The sequence below is a fragment of the Eucyclogobius newberryi genome, unplaced genomic scaffold, assembly GCF_026437365.1.
Source record: "Eucyclogobius newberryi isolate DKJ021-1_F unplaced genomic scaffold, fEucNew1.0.hap1 SCAF_16, whole genome shotgun sequence".
NCBI lineage: Eukaryota > Metazoa > Chordata > Actinopteri > Gobiiformes > Gobiidae > Eucyclogobius > Eucyclogobius newberryi.
The window spans coordinates 23,368,646-23,385,594 of record NW_027315790.1 but is presented as its reverse complement, the minus strand read 5'-3'; the positions used below and the strand labels follow the sequence as shown (position 1 = coordinate 23,385,594).

Genomic DNA, 16,949 nt, shown 5'->3' with positions numbered 1-16,949 from the left:
TACCTGTCCCCCTCGCTCCCCCCTGTGGCCTCCTCTTCTACCTGTCCCCCTCGCTCCCCCTGTGGCCTCCTCTTCTATCTGTCCCCCTCGCTCCCCCCTGTGGCCTCCTCTTCTACCTGTCCCCCTCGCTCCCCCCTGTGGCCTCCTCTTCTACCTGTCCCCCTCGCTCCCCCCCGTGGCCTCCTCTTCTACCTGTCCCCCTCGCTCCCCCCTGTGGCCTCCTCTTCTACCTGTCCCCCTCGCTCCCCCCCGTGGCCTCCTCTTCTACCTGTCCCCCTCGCTCCCCCCTGTGGCCTCCTCTTCTATCTGTCCCCCTCGCTCCCCCCTGTGGCCTCCTCTTCTACCTGTCCTCCTCGCTCCCCCCCGGGGCCTCCGTGCTGCCCTCCCTCTCCCGGAGCAGGTGTCGGATGGAGGAGTTCTGCGTGGACAGGGTGTTGGAGAGCAGCGGCATGAGGATCCTGAAACCCTCCCGCAGCTCCTCCACGTTCTTGACCAAGCCCAGGATGTGGTTGTCCATCTCCTCTCGACAGCCCTGCACCTCCGCCAAGACGTCGTACATCAGGGTCTGCATCTGCGTGTGGTGAACATGCAGTGTAAAAGAGGAGACGGGTCAGATCGTATTAGACGCCACTGTGTTCGAGGGCAATGGAAGAAGAGCATGAGATACACTTGCCTCTCTTACCTTCATTATATCCACCAGAGAGTTTCCCTGGTCGGCCAGACATCGCTTCTCCATCTTGACCCTCCGGAGTCTGCACACACACACACACTGTTTATATGTGCAATCGTTTGTTTAGTCCAGTCTTGTCATAAAAGAGCCTCATAATAATGGCACCCACAGTAACGTAAATCATTGGGGATTGGGTGAGAAATTTAAGAAATCTATATGCTTTTCCTTGTATTGATCCATCTCACTTTTTTACTAATAATAAACTTAATGAGCAAAGACAAACAAAGGCATACGCTAATAAACCTCTGATACCACATGTTATAGCACAGAAAAGTTACAGAAAAATATCAGGACTGGCTGTGTTGAGTAAAAATACCACAAACAATTACAACTAATTTCTATTCAAATTTGATTATTTGCTCAGTCATAAATACATAAAACTACTGTGTACTGGTTATGTATTAAATCAAAGTAAAGTAACTTGGAGTATTGAACAAAACGTAGTAGTGTTAGTGACTAGTCTTGTTTTTCAGTGATACTGGTAAAATTATGAAATTATAATACAATTTAAATGATGAATTATTTCAGAAAATCTATACAGAATGATGTCTATAACTGAATAACTTAAGCAAACAGATTGACATCAAATCCGGCTCGAACCTTCCAATGCGGGTGTTATATTCTTGGGGGGGAAACAATGAGCTTTCAAAAGTTATACTTCTACAAGTTCTTAGGTCATACAACTGAAGTGTGTATAAAATTACATGAAAGTTGCACAATGTAACTTTTCTGGTGAGGGGTCCTCCAGGGGAATGTATTTGCTTAGCCTTGAATGTTCCACAGTATGGCAATACACTTATATATATATATATGGTATTATTTTGTTACGAGTGTACATCACTCAAGATTAACTTTGAAAATATGCATTCTTACTGTGGAGTCGCTTCTCCACAGATCTGATTGTGATTTGACCAGGACCATATTTTCATGGATATAGGCACGTTTAATGCCAGACTGTGGAACATTCCAGACTAAATGCACCGTTAAGCATATTGCATTAGTCTCTACATATTTAATACTGCTTATCCATGAGTTTCAGAATAATGAGAAATCAGGATTGTTGCCATAGCAATTAGCAATTCAAAACTAAGTATTATATATTTTGAATGGGAAAAAGTCCTCAAAATGTTGCATGTACTGTCACAGGAAGCTGAAATTCATGAACAGGACTTTTCACCATTCAAACAAAGGACATTCTTTTCAAAGGACATTCAAAGGATGTTTTGAATTGTCAATCGCTATGACAATAGTCCTAATGTTTCATCATTCTGAAAGCCACGCCTAAAGCAGTGACATTTGTCTGTGTTTCATGGGAGCAGGAGTGTTTTACTGGTGGATGGCCAGCAGCAGTTTCCTCTGGTGGCCTCGCACTCGCGTCTGGTCCTTGTGGCTCTTGAGCTTGGCGTGTTTGTAGATCAGCCAAGTTTCCCTCAGCACATTCGCCGCCGCAATCTTTATCTACGACACACGAGGAGTTATTTTATGTTTATGTTCAAGTCATTTACTTCAGCAACTTCATCGATACGAGGATTAATATTAGAAAATGCATCGATCCAAAGCTGCAGTGGCAAAGCTTAAGTGATTTTATGTCTGATTCTGGAGATTGAAGCCGGGAAGCTGCCAATAGCGACAAACAATCAAACTCTTTAACTATAACTTAGCTAAACTCTGAATGTACTTTACTTTACTTTTTAAGGCACTTCATTGGTTTATTTTGTCCATACATTTGATCAGATAATGTCCCTTGGCTTTCTAGGTTTTAACTGTAAATATAGTTGCACATGGTAAAAACCAAATGAGCAAAATTCTAGTTATTAGAATATGGACAATAATGTTTCTTTACTGACCCGCTGTGGCTATAATCTGTATGTGCCAAACCAATTACAACTAATTAACACATTTTATGTATTGATCAATGTAATAGTCATTTTGCCAAATTTTGTCCCTACAAATAAAAATGTTAAGTAACATTAAGTAGCACTGCCACCAACGATTGAGGGATAACACCAACATTAATTAACTTAAATTCATTTTAAACAAAACAAATGGTGCAAGGTGGTGAGTATAGGCTTCTAAATAGAGAATATTTACAAATAAACTCTATTATTGATGAAAATAATACAATATACAGTACAATATTTACAGTATAAATATGAAAATGAAAAATTAAAATTTTCATATTTTGATTTAAATAATGCTGCTGTTTTTCTTCTGGCTTGTGTTTTAAAGTCTGCATATTCCAGAAAACAACAACCATCATCGAAATACAATTATTTTAACAGTCGTCTACTCACAGTTAGTCCAATTAATTGTTGCAGCTCTAATATGATTATGGATACATGTGAAACTATTATTTATTAACTTGCTCTTACAAAGTAGAAAAAGCTTCAGTTGTAGTCATCTGGACTTTGAGTTTGAAAAAATAGACGTTTCGACTCTCATCCAAGAGTCATTGTCAATAAAAGAATTTAGATCGAGAACTCCGATATTAATACTGTTCTGTGGTAAGACCCGCCCATTGGGAGGAGCCTTCCTGAAGTAGAAAGAGTTGTTTGTTTCAACAGAAACTCCCCCCTTGTATCTACCGAGCTAGCCTATTCAGAATCTTAATGGGCTATTAGAATCCTCTTTGTCTTTGTGAGACCCTGGCTCAACCACCCTGAGTACCTGATTAGCATCTAAATGCCCTGGTCCTGGTCCTCTACCTTTCCAGGGGTTCAGTAACCCATTATAAATAACAGGAAGATTAAACCTTAGCCCACCATTTCTGTTTAAAGAAGGTCTTTCTTTTTTAACAAAAATAGCTTCCTTGACTCCTCTTTCAAACCATCTTTTCTCCCTGCTTAAAACCTTCACCTCACCGTCTTCAAACGAGTGATTAGAGGCTTCAAGATGGAACACGCCTGGACGAATGAGGGATTACACCGACATATTGCTCTTACAAAGTTCATATGTAGTAAATTCTGTTTGTCCAAATAGATAAACACTTTAGAGTCAGTTTAAGTGATATAAATAAACCTCAGGACATTCCCTTTACCCTTTTGGTGATGTGTGAGTCCATCATGAAGTTGTGGACGTGTTTTTCAGCTCGAGTCAACTCCAGTTTCCTGGCAACCACCGCCACCACCAGCACCGTGCAGCCCGCGCCCTGCACACGGGACACGGGACGCAACATTACAGGGAGCAATGCACAGACGGGACATTGTGGAGCCTGGTTTAGTCCTGGTTTAGTCCTAGTTTAGTCCTGGTTTAGTCATTTCTTCTCCTTAACTTTTCTATCAATCAGGCTTTTTTATGCCATATCTTAAAGTCATGTTTTACAGCTTTTGTCACAGTGTCCAGCAGAGGGCGCAAGACTAATGCCTGTTATTGGAGTGTAGCGTTTCAAATGAGGCTAAAAACAATGTTGGATGCATATCAGAGAAGGCAATTGGAAAACTTTGAAAAGAGAACATTTTAAGACAGAACAAAGCCATAGAATTACTCAGTGAATAGATTATTTGCACGTGCCATTTGATAATTACTGTGTGAGGCCTTCTTTACTCTGTACATGTAGCAGTGTTTTCAAAAGCCATAGCCATTTTTATGCAATTACAATTATTATTCTACCCCCCTTAAGCAAATCCTCTCAACTAAACTGTCTTAAATCATTATATATGTAAGTCAAGTGAGAATAAAAAAGTGACAAAGTTTCAACACTGTGATATCTGTGGGTTTAGCATAATAAAGTACAAGTTGAAGTAGTGTTTACCATGATCCCTGTGAGCAGACAGATGCTCCGGCCGCAGTACGTGTGTGGAACCACGTCTCCATAACCGATGGACAGAAACGTGACCGACACCATCCACAGCGCCTCCATGTAGTTGCTGCTCAGGTCCCGGTAGTTGTGGTGTCTGCAAGAGGATAATAATACTATTGCAGCTAAACTGTTTCAAGGTTGCTATCTGCACATCAACACTGATATTAGGAGATATAATATAAACTAGAAATAACAGAATATTGCATCTCCACTGGGTCTTATCATTTACATTACATAATTATATAAATATGCTTTAAAGACAGATTATAGTGTTTTATTTCATACTGTGACACTGATATTGAACTGTAGCTTTTTTATTCTTTGATAACTTCTTTTTCTTTTGCTGTTTGGTTGCATTTCTGTGATGAAAAGAACTCGGAGGAGTAATTCTAACTCTGATGATTATCCTCAAGGTTAGACCTCTACGAGCATGTTCTGAAAAACTTGTGTTTAGCTCTTGGAAATGTTTAAAGAAGACGTGTAATGTTTTTTTCAGGTACTGATCTATAGCATAATCAGCTCAGAATTCAAAATAGACTTAAAAATATAAAGATTACAATTTACTTTTTGTTCAAAACAACTTCTTCAAAGGGAACTTTAACCATTGGAACCAGCGGGTTGACATTGATGTGTTTTTTTCGGGGGGGAAAATGATCACCACATGACATTTTTTACTTTGAGTTTGACTCGGAGTCTTAATTTTTCCAAATACTCAAAACTAACAGCAGTTTGTGGGGATAGCGGGTAAGTGAAAACTTAAGTCTTCTGAGCACTCAAGTGTCAAATGAATCATGAATTAAAATACAACATTGAGTAAGATAATTCTAGTCGCATACCTCTCACAGACGTGCAGACCCCAAGCTGCCACTATCCACAGAGAAACACTGAAGACCATGAGCACCGTCCCGGGATAGTTGGTCATCAGCGTTTTTCCGACAAACCTCGTGTTGAAGTGAATCTGTAAAGGACAAGCTTCCATTTTACGTTTTATAATTTCAACACAAGGCGTCTATTTAAGCAAGCGACTATTTCATTACAATTATATAACAAAAAGCAGATGAAGGATGTTCCTAATCTAGCTCAGTGCACGGACAGCGGGTTTGCAGGACACATGGAGGTCATTTTTTGTCACTTTTCAATGGCGTCTATGAAGGAGGGGGATTAGCGGGGGACATATAATCAGGCCAAAGCACACAAGCGAAGAAGAGCTACAGCAGCGAGGATCAGGACTCAGGACGCAGCGATTGTCACACCTCAATAGCCACTTGCCTACAGACCTCTCGGCCCACCTAAAGGCACAGACAAACACAAGAAGCGGCATGAGAGCTTTCAAGAGCAGACACTGTTTTTAAAGTATATCTGGAGTCAGTGTGCGATACTCAGATGAGTTTGAAGTAAAACACGCAGCAATATGCACTACACTGAATATGATCAAGAGAAATGTTAAAGCTGGGGAACCTGATTTTCAAACCGTGAAATGAAGAAGTAGATATTTAAATCTATGTAATTTGTGTCCTAGTTCTGACAAACCCTTTGGCAACTCACGTGGCTCTTTCTTACAAAGAGCTGTGGGTCAAATGTTTTCCAATTAGATCAAGACAGTGGTCTGATTTTTACCAGAACGTTCTGCTTTTACGAAACACTTTCTGGGGATAAAAAAGATTTAGAAAAAATTAAAAGTAAAACAATTGTCTTGAAATTGTTTTTTGTTCTTTGTTCTGTTCAACACATAATTCTGTAAATAACAGTGTGCAATAACATGTGTGAATACGTCCAGTGATATTCTTATGTTGATAAAACCTTTTAACAAATACTACACCATCCATGATTTATGATGTAATTAATTAACACCATAAATGCATATTGAGACATAGCTCAGTTTTTTTACATTTTGAATGTCAAACATGTGGAGAAGGGTGTTAGGTGTTATCCAACTTTCTAGTTCACATGTGCATTTCCTAACACAGATTAGTATTTTTTAGCAAATTTTTATTTTATTTTTTAAGTATTTTTCTTTTTGTTACCATCTTCTATAATATTTAACCTGGCCAATCCGGGGGATTTTTGCAATATTTGTTGCACAAATCTTGCTAATCCATCCCGGCATGTCGGTTTGAGCCTGGTCGCAACGTGGGCCTGACATCACAACACAGCATTGTAGTTTGGGCGGAAGTCAAATGACGAACTTAAACTTAAACTTATAATAGTTCCATGATTTAAACAACAAATGTGGCAACACTGAAGGGACGTCCTTTTGACTATTTTAGCAGATTGACGGACGGATGATTTAAAAAAAGGAGGACGGCGAAGAAGTCTGTGCTTAAACAACAGTTTGATTTATTGGCTTGTGACACTTTGACCAATCAGATTCAAACATTGGTCACGATGTTCGGCCTTGTCTCGACTGCTTTCAGTGAGGAACTGTCCAGATTTAACCTTGCTAGCAAGATGAACTCTAACTAAAATGGCCCTTCTTTGCAAATGAACTCTAGTTACTGTAGTTACTCTGTTACTTGGCCACTAGTTAGTTACCATAGTCTGTTTTATCTGTATTTGGGTGTTTGTTATTGGGTTTGTTTGTTTGTTTGTTTGTTTGTTTGTTTGTTTGCCTCCTGAGTCCATTGTAACGTTTGGCCCGTGCGTCACCTTGTTGAGGGCCCCGATGCTCCGGGACGCGGTGTCGGTGAAAAGGCGACTGTGGAGCATCATGGCGCGGCCGAGCAGGTACAGACGCAGGAACATGGGCAGCCCCAGAATGATTTCCAGCTCTGTCTCTGAGAGCGACGGCCGCGTCTTGTCCTCCTTGAAATACGCCACCAGACCAACGGGATACGGGTGGATCGCCACGGCGACCAGTTCAAACACGATTAGGGTCACTCGCTCCGTCGTCATAGCGATACGCCAGTCCTCCGCTCCGATGTCGTGGACGTATAACTGAGGAGGAAAGATTTAAAATAATTATTCTTTAAAACAGGATTAGACGTCGACGTTATTGACAAAAATCTCAATATTTGTTTACGTAATCTAGACAACAATATCCAGACAATGTCTTAAAATCCATCATGAGACTATTGTATGCACACCTCCATTACGATATGTACAAAAGAATGGAACAAATACTCCCCAATTTCTTTCACAATGATCAGGCAGGATTTATTAAGAAACAACAAACACAAGATAACGTTTTTTACAAATCATATACAAACGCATCTAAAAAAGCTTGAAGGCGACAAAAGCGTTTCACTTGTCTTATTTGTTTAAAGCGCTCTACAAATTTCAAATAGACAACTTATACATAAAAAAATGATTGGGGCTATTTCAACGTCAAGAATTAATATCAATGGTCACCTGACAGACCCACTGACGCTGGAAAGAGGGGTGAGACAGGCCTGTGCTTGGTCCCCCCTCCTGTTTGCTTTTTACTTGGAACCATTGGCCCAATATACTAGAACAACAAAAACAATTAATTTGATGTGACAGAACACAAAATTACATGCAATGTAGACGATGTTCTATTATATCTGAAAAAACAGAACTTTCCATACCCAATGTTGTGCATTTTCTTCAGAATATTACACTCTGTTTTCTCTAATATACAAAAAAACCTTGACAAATGGACTCTCATCCCATGCTCAGGTCTATAAGTCAAAGGATTGAAACCACAAAAGGAATGTTTCCATCTCGCGTAGGAGTGTAATAAAACAATGTAAAGCTTTGCTTGGTAAAGGCAAAAAAGCGCATATATAACTATCAAAAGAAAAAGGAGTATGGGGTTTTCTATATGTCAGCTCATTGCTGTACTGGTGTATTCCAGAAAATGAAGCTCAATGGAGAAATATTGAGAGTAATGTTGTGCCGGGAGTTCCTGTACAGGCCTAACTGGCAGATGACAGACTGTTGAGTCATTTGGAGGAAATGGAAAATCCCTGGGTAAAATCTGTGCTTACGACCTAGAAAGAGCTAATCAAAACATACAAACTAAACAAAGATATTAAAATAACCGAAATATGTATTAAGAATTACAAATCAGAACTTTCAAGGAAAGGCTAACAATAGCTAAATGATATAAATGTATTAACAAATTGGACAATCACTCTACTAATTATAAAAACAAATGGAAACGAGGGGATAATTTTGTTTTGAGAGACAAAGAAAATATATGTACATCTCAGTGGAGAACCACAAAATGTCTGGTAGGAATTATGTTGGAATTTTTTTTTTATGTTTTATTACCATTTCAAAGTGCACATTATTCACAAGGAAATTCTAACTGTTGGAGAAACTGTGGTTGCCAGATGCCAAACCATTAACGTGCTTTGTGACCCCCAGAAATATTGGGCTCCTGTTTTAACATCATCCCAATCAACTTCAGAGCTGTATATTTGGGCCTTAAAACTCCTGCCATAGACACAATCAGTGACTCTCTCTGGGGCATTATCCTGGCGACAGTGAAAAAGGCCCTCATAAAAAAATGATGACTCAATTTTCACCGACAACCAAGGACTAGACAGACATTATATTGGAAACTCGCAAAATGGAAACAATTATATTTGGACTTAATTTGAAAATGGAAAAATCTGGCAGCCTTTGTATTACAGTCAATGAGACTTGTATTTTGGTATATAAACTGGGACTAAACCAGAACTAAACCAGAACTAAACCTAGACTTGATCAGGACTAAACACGGACTAGAAGAAGACAAAACCAAGTCTACATTAGGACTCAAATTGGGCTCAAACCAGGACCTAACAAGGACAAGTATGAACAAGACACTTGGTTGGAATTGAATCACCAACTCCAATCCTTTAATGGACTAATGGCGTTATGTTTGGATCTACCGCTACCGCAGATATGAGGAGGCTGTAGGATGATTTATAGATTTATAGTGTGGCTCTTAAATGCTCCTCAGATATTTGCTTTGTCATGAAAGAAAATCTAGCAAAAAGCCCCTTTATAGGCACTTAGTCACATCCATCAAACTGAGACAGAATGTCTCACAATACAATTTCAAACGATCTCTTCATGAAATATGAGGTCATAATTTGACACTAAAAAGTCCATCTGACCAACCTTTTATCTTCTTGACCAAACGCATTTCAATTCAATTTCAATTCAATTTATTTTTGTAACGCCCAAAATCACAACAACAGTTACCACTTATGTGTCATGCTTTCTGATTTGTGTTTTTAGATGAAATTATTTATACATTTGACATTGCATATACAAACATTTGACCGGACATTGAATGGACAGGACAAGCTTTGGAAAAGATAATTACCGGTAACTTGATCTTGATAAATGGCCCATGTTTAAGTAGCTTATTCCTCTATCTTCCACTGATCAAGACTCAATCAAACCTTATCTGGGCGGCATGAGAAGGGGTTTGTTTTCAAGATAATTAGACTGTTGGTTTAATTTAACAAAAAATTCAATAGTTCAAGATCATTTATATATGAGACAAGCCTCATTTTGCCACTATATTTATTTCCTGTCCACATTTGATTTAACACAGCGGTGCTTCACAAACAAATGAAACGGTACCAAAAGGATTTGAAGGAACGTTCATTTGGATCAGATTATATATATTTTTTAAAACATTTTGATAAATATGTGGAACGACCGGTCTGATGTACTGAGCTGTCAGAAATATCAATATGCAATACTGAAAAGAATAAATAGTGTCAAATTTAACGTGTCCTGAATAGTTTTAGAAGGACCTTGACCTACATCAGAAGTAGTTAATGGTCTGTTTTATTACAAGTACTTGCCATTTTAGTCATATTTTATATTTTTCTGTTATCATTAATATTCTTCATGCTGCACCATGTCGCCAAAGCAAAATACTAGTTTGTAATTTTTGATCACTGACATTGGCAATAACCTTTTGTCTGATTCTGAATAATAAATATACTAGAATTACAGTCTTGTTTTTTTGTTATTGTGGTATCAAAATGAAGTATTGTAGTAGGTATTGAAGTCAAACTGTGCTACTACCTGAACTTCGCAGCAGTGGTACGCGATGAGAAGTCCCATGAGAATAACTGTGGTGAAGCTGATGACGGACTTCAGAACCAGAGAGTACAAAGAGCTCTGCAAACACAAAGCACACGCACATTACTGCAGAATAAGACCATAATAATCTGACACTAACAGGGTCTATATATTTTAATAGGAAAAACAACATCGCTAGATTGAGGATATTACATAATAATCGTCATATACAGCAATGTAGTGGAATTATATAGATTGATGGCAGATTATGATTTAATCTTTGTTCAGAAAAATAGAGGTGCGTTCATAAGATTACGTCATAAGGCGCTGGCACAGCTGGCAGCCCGGTGTAAACGCTCTCTTCTTTCTCACACTTATTGTGCTTTATCTCCTATATTTTGTAAATATAGTTAGTATATTTTTTCTATTTTACTGTACGATAGGGACACGCGCTGGAATAGTTTTTTTAATTCAACTGTTTTGGACTTTTTTCGGCTGGATTTGAGCGTTTTTCGTTGCGTTCGTTGTGTTGTTGTGACGTGAGCTAGCTCCGAGCGAGCCCACCAGCCTCTCCGGCCGCGCTAAAGTACGGCGTGTCGTCGGTACACGTTTATATACACGTTTATATGAAAGAGGAACTTCACGAACGATCGGGACACGCACTGGAATCGCTTTAAATTAACTTGTTTTGACTTTATTCGGCTGGATTGAGTGTTTTCGTCGTGTCGTTGCGATGTGTCTTGGCTCTGAGTCCCCCGGCTCCGGCCCCGCCCCCCGGCTCCGGCCCCGGCCCCGCCCCCCCGGCCGGCGCCGTACCGCGTTTCCACAAAGGAGGAACTCATGAAACTGCAGAGAACTGTCGTCTTACCCGGAGATCGTCACGTTATCCCGGCGCAATACTGACCTAACCTAATACTGATGTGCAATTCTGTCATATGTGCAATTACTGTTGGAATTCATGTGCAATCCATGTGCTGTCGTGACACATATTGATGTGCAATTACTGTCGTGATCACATGCAATGGTATTTATGTATTTATTTGTCTATGGGAGTTTTTATTTATTTATAGGAGATCTTCTACTGAAAGTGTTTTTCAGACTTCCTATAAGTGATCTGTTCTTCTGGATCTACCTCTGTATCTACCTGCGTTGCACCAATGAAATTTCCCCATGTGGGACAATAAAGGAATATCTTATCTTATCTTATAATATTGACTGAATAAAGTCCCTTTGGACTGTCATTTTACTAATTCATACAATTTGAAATTCACTCTTCATTAATACACATTAGGTTTTATACATACTAGACCAGGGGGCCAAAATGTATACATTTAATCCAAGGCGGGCCAGAAGTAATACATATTAACACATGCCAAGGGGCAAAACCAATTTTGTGTTGCATTTTAAAAGTTTCTTTGCAAAGAGATGATGATTACTTCCCCTACCCCTGTACTAGAGCAATAATTGTATAATTATCTAATAATAATACTAAAAGTCAGTCATAGAGTTTTGTTTAATCTCTCAGGCATAATATAAATGAGGGATTGGGACAAGACAGTCCAAATTAGCACTGCATCCGAAATAAGGAAGCTACTTGATGAGAGCAAAACCAATTTAGCTCAAAACTCTTTGTCCATTTGACAGTATTTAAACTTGTTTTGCTATAGTCATAGACTTATTTATTCTACTTTTTGGATGTTCCTTCCTAATGTTGCCATTGAAATCTTTCTTATACTGCACTGCTTGTGACTGTGGTTCAGATTTCCATAAAAGATAAGACAAAAACCTTCCATAATTTCCTCACCCTCTTGTGTGTATATATTTGCCTCTCTATAAAGCAGTAATTATCCCCGAATAATCAGCCTCTTAAGAGAAAGCAGCTGGTTGTTGAGAGGACAGATGTTTTATGGTAAAGTATAGCAGCCATTAACAAAGTGCTAACAACTCCTGAGACACTAAAACAGATTTAGACAGTAATGAAAAGAAGACCTTAATAATTCAAGCCTGTTTTTTAATCATAACAAACTGGGCCTTATCTCCTACTTTTAAATGTGAGGACTGAGACAGCAGGACAAACCGCAAAATATACTGTAGGCTACTACAAAACGTGAATGTCCTAAATTATACCATATTGATTTTGTGGACTTTATTATACATTGTTATGCTTTTAGAATTACCTGGAGTAGATTTTGTGTTTCATTCAGGCTAGTTTCAGTTATCAACACTTTAACTACACTATAAAGCTATCTGTGAGCACCATGTTGATAATGAGCGTGCTTTTTGTCATTTCAACACGCTTAACCCCTCACCAAATACCAATACTAAATCTGTTGGTTTATGCAGTCATTGAATCAATATTTATTATACAAATACATAATTTTAGGTCAACAATGTTATTCAATGCAAGTCATTTTCAAACACCTGATAAAAGTAGCCTGGCATTAAAAACTCCTAATATACATACAAAGAAGTTATTCTGGCCCATGTTCCATGTCAAAATAAATGTGCACATGCTGAAATGTCATTCTGATAAAAACAGGATTCACTTTTAATCACAGAAACAACAGAAAAAGAGCCTCCGGATCCTAGTGTGAGTCGTCTGGTCCTCTTTGTTTTTACATATTTTCCTTATTTCATTCTGTTAAGATTTTATGGTTTTGCCTTTATTAGATTTATCTCATTGTATTGTTTTAGGAGTAGTAAGATCAAATGAAGATTTGTTTCCTTTTTTGTTTTCTGCCTCCTGATGAATTTAAACTGTTTTGTTTTTAAAATGTGCAGCATAAATTAAGTAGATTTGGCTGAATACAGTGCATATCACTTAAAGGAATAATAGAGGATTTTTGGCGAGCAATCTGAGTCTCATTTCCTCGTGGCGTGGACAGCCGAGTAGATCTCCCACATGTCAATCATTCCCTGCGTGTTATTGCACACCTGCAGCCTCGTTCCCAGGATAGCGGCACGTTTCCCTGGCTGCGCATGCGTGGTTGATATGCCGGTAGCGAGTTCCTTCAGAGTACAGGACAAAATGACGACAGATAAAGACTGTGTTCGAGCTCAGAAAAGACAGACATCTGCGGAGACAAGAGATGTGATGCGATCTGTTGCGCTAATAAACAAACGCACGTGTAGCAGCGGAGTGAATGTGCACATGCGAATTTTTAAAAAGGGACAAACAGTCGCTTGAGTTCTCAAATCGGCAAAAAATACTCTATTATTCCTTTAAAGCAGAACTAAGTACCGTAACTTTAGAGAAAGAGCTCCCCCTGCAGCTCTCTTGTGAAAACACACTGTCAGCAAACAGACCCTTCTTCTTTTTGTTTTGAAATAACTCAGTATAATTACATTAGAAAACATTTAACATTGCCAAACACATAAAAACCTCACCTTGCTGTAGACGCTCCACGACAGCTCTGTCTCCATCACCATCAGCACCACTCCAAATATCCCCACGGCGAGAGCGCAGTCGTTCAGCCGCTGCCTCCTCAAAAACAGGCTCCTCCTCCGCACCAGCCGCCACCCGATGTTGTGCGTCCTCCAGTACGGGTCGTCGTTATCGTTCGTTTTCGGGCTGATATTGAGCAGGTTCGGTTTGGGTCCTGGTTTGTGTCCCATAGGCAGCAGCGTCTTCACTCCCCGGGGCGAATGATGAGCTTCGTTTTGCGGTTCATCGTCTCTGCTTGTGATGATGATTTCGGGTAGCGTTTGGTATCCTTGCATTTCAACGTTTTCTGAAATGCTAGAAACTCGGCTGTCAACATCTTTAGGGTCCATGAGCGGCCGGCAGTGCCCCTTATACGGCGACCCAGCCTGAGACAGCGGGACATCTGTGAAAGAGGTCACCCTTTCTTGCAGCCTATGTCCACCGCTGTCACTTTTACTTTTACCTTTGTGTCCGGAGCTCTTGGATTTTCTGTCCCCTTTCTTATCTTTGCCTTTTACTTTCTTACTCGGACGTGGCGATGACGTTAAATAAGGGTGTCCATTGTAAAGGGGCATCGTGGCCAAAGCCTGGGTCCGGTCCAGCCACACAGTGGGGTCGGGAGCAGGCTGGACTGTATGGTGGATGCCACACTGAGAAGAGCAGGCCTGAGGTTGCAGTACTATCCTCGGAGGCAGCAAGGGGCGCAATGGGTCCTCCACCTCCTCCCCATCCGGGCCAGACAGGTTTAGAGAGGGAGAGTGCTCCATCGCAACAGATTATTCAGAAAACCTGTGGAATTATGGGAAAAAAGATATATAACGTCAAAGGCGCAAAAAGCAACAAATACCATCTTCGGATCACCTGGGATACAGCTCTGAAGAAGTTGGACTGACACGTCACAGCAATATCACACAACACGTATTAGGACTGCAGTCAAAACCGTCAAAGTGTGACAAAAAAAACAAATCTCTGTTCATAAGAAACTATTGTATGATTCTATCAGAAGAGCTAATGGACCTGTTCGGATTAGCATCTATAGTTGTTTAGATATTACATTATGACCAGGATTTATGAAGCTTGTAGCCTAGAAAGCCATCTACTTTTCACCATTAATTTCATACAAAGAGAGCCATAAAACGTTTGATTTTTTCCTATCGCCAGGCACCAAAAGACTTAAAATGGTTGCCCAATCAGATCAAATTTGCAACAGAACTTGTTTTTAAAGGACAAGACCACAGCACCAGGCCTTTCTCAAAGGTTTTCTTTCAAAAAAAGGAAAAAAAAAGATACACACATTTCTTTAACCATATGTCATTATTCCCACCTTGATATTACTCTTAATCTACGCAGAACCAGACTGACTTTCTCAGTCCAGACTATGATGGACGCCCTTTTATGCATCTCTACATTTGTCCAGGTTTGGGACGAGCACAAAGAGTCAAGTCCAAGTCCGGAGTCCAAAGTGGTTTGATTCAGCCTGTAATCGTGTGCTAAGATTTGTGTTTATCCATGATGCAGTAAATAGACTGTATATAGTTGGAAAGAGTGACTAAATAGTCTAATTAAAAACAATTTAACAATAACTATATTACCAGGTTCGCATTGCATACATAAAACATATACTATTTGACTCTTGGCCTGCTGATATACTATACATATATATATACTCAATTTTGGCCAACAGAAGAAAGTTTAGACACCCGGAATTAAACAATCAGAGGATTAATCCTCCACAAAATCCACTAGACACTGTAACAACACTCGGCCTGGACAAGGTGACACTCGTCTTGACCCCTCCCATCCAAATTATGACCAATCAATTAGAATTATTTTTTTGTTTATTTGGTTGGGTGCAGGTTAATGAACATACAGAGCTTCATTGGCAGCAATGAATTGTTAGTTTTTTTCCAAGTTTAAACAGATGATCCTAAAGCAGCTGGACTAATACAAAGAGCCAAAACGTACATTGAGACTGTTCATCAAACACTTAAGTTTAAGTGGTTAGATTCTTACCGTTTTTGCTCGAGTATTCTGTTTCAAACCAAATTACATAAAGTTCTAATCCAAATATCTCACTTCAAATCTTCGCTTAGTCCTCCAGTGGTCATGAAGGTCACATCTGTCTCACAAAGATGCTTCAAGCCAAATCCTTTTGCAAAATTAATATCACTTTTAAAAATTCCAATGAAAAAAAAACCCAACAAAACAAGTGTTAATGTTCAAATCTACGGCACAGAAATCCAAATCATTACACTCCAATGTCTCCGTGTGATCAACTCGAATCAGTCCATTAACCGCGTCCTTAAGCTCCTCCCATAAGTCCAAGGTTACGCCTCTGACGACGCTGTACAAACCAGTGGAGATCCAGCGCATTTTCCATTATTTTCTGCATTTGTTTTGCCTGGCGCGCTGCCCGTCACGTCTCTCATGTCTGTCTCTGTCCTCCTTAAAGCTCCAGGGCTTAATGACTGCAAATACTCTAAGTTACAGATGTTGCATGAAGCCAAAGTCCAAGACCCAGTCATCTGTTACAGTTTTATTTTAGCTGAAGGATTGGCAGCTGCATGCGAGCGGCCCAAATAAGTCTGAGGAAAACGTCACTTACAACTTGGGTCAACCATCGATCAATAACTGCAGTTTTTCCTCAATTGGGTAAAAGAACTGGGAATATAATCTGCACAGCACAAGCTTGATACCAACCGCAGAGATTAATACGACGGATTAATCACAAAGAGGATATGATATGATTATGGGAAAACTCATACCTGTTAACTAACAATATGGGACGAAGAGTGGAGTATTAAGGCTTTAAAGTCCTAACAATGACATTGAGCGGTATCATTATTTATCTAAATCCGGGCGACAGATGGGTGTGCAGATAATAGAGCTCAGAAAGTAAATGGAACAGGATTCGATGGGACTGGAGAGGGGGCAAAGAGCGGAGTGTGGAGGCGGTCTTTTCCAGATAGTAGCAGGATAAAGAAGAGGGCATTATCTAATCGGAA

The 16,949-nt window shown here is 39.6% G+C and overlaps 1 protein-coding gene across 2 annotated transcripts; it reads right to left on the bottom strand.

Moving 5' to 3' along the window:
- Positions 1-331: 331 nt before the first annotated feature.
- LOC140362021 (small conductance calcium-activated potassium channel protein 1-like) lies at positions 332-16,463 on the bottom strand. Of its 2 annotated transcripts, none has more exons than XM_072448014.1 (10): positions 15,958-16,463; positions 13,908-14,733; positions 10,524-10,619; positions 7,176-7,463; positions 5,366-5,487; positions 4,482-4,623; positions 3,768-3,878; positions 2,061-2,188; positions 683-752; positions 332-571 (listed from the first exon to the last, which is right to left on the bottom strand). In XM_072448014.1, the coding sequence occupies exons 2-10, from the start codon at positions 14,709-14,711 to the stop codon at positions 341-343; spliced, it is 1,992 nt and encodes a 663-aa protein (XP_072304115.1). In that variant the 5' UTR covers positions 14,712-14,733; positions 15,958-16,463; the 3' UTR covers positions 332-340. The 2 variants fall into 2 exon arrangements, with proteins under 2 accessions (XP_072304115.1, XP_072304116.1); XM_072448015.1 differs by having other exon boundaries at positions 16,021-16,463.
- Positions 16,464-16,949: the final 486 nt, after the last annotated feature.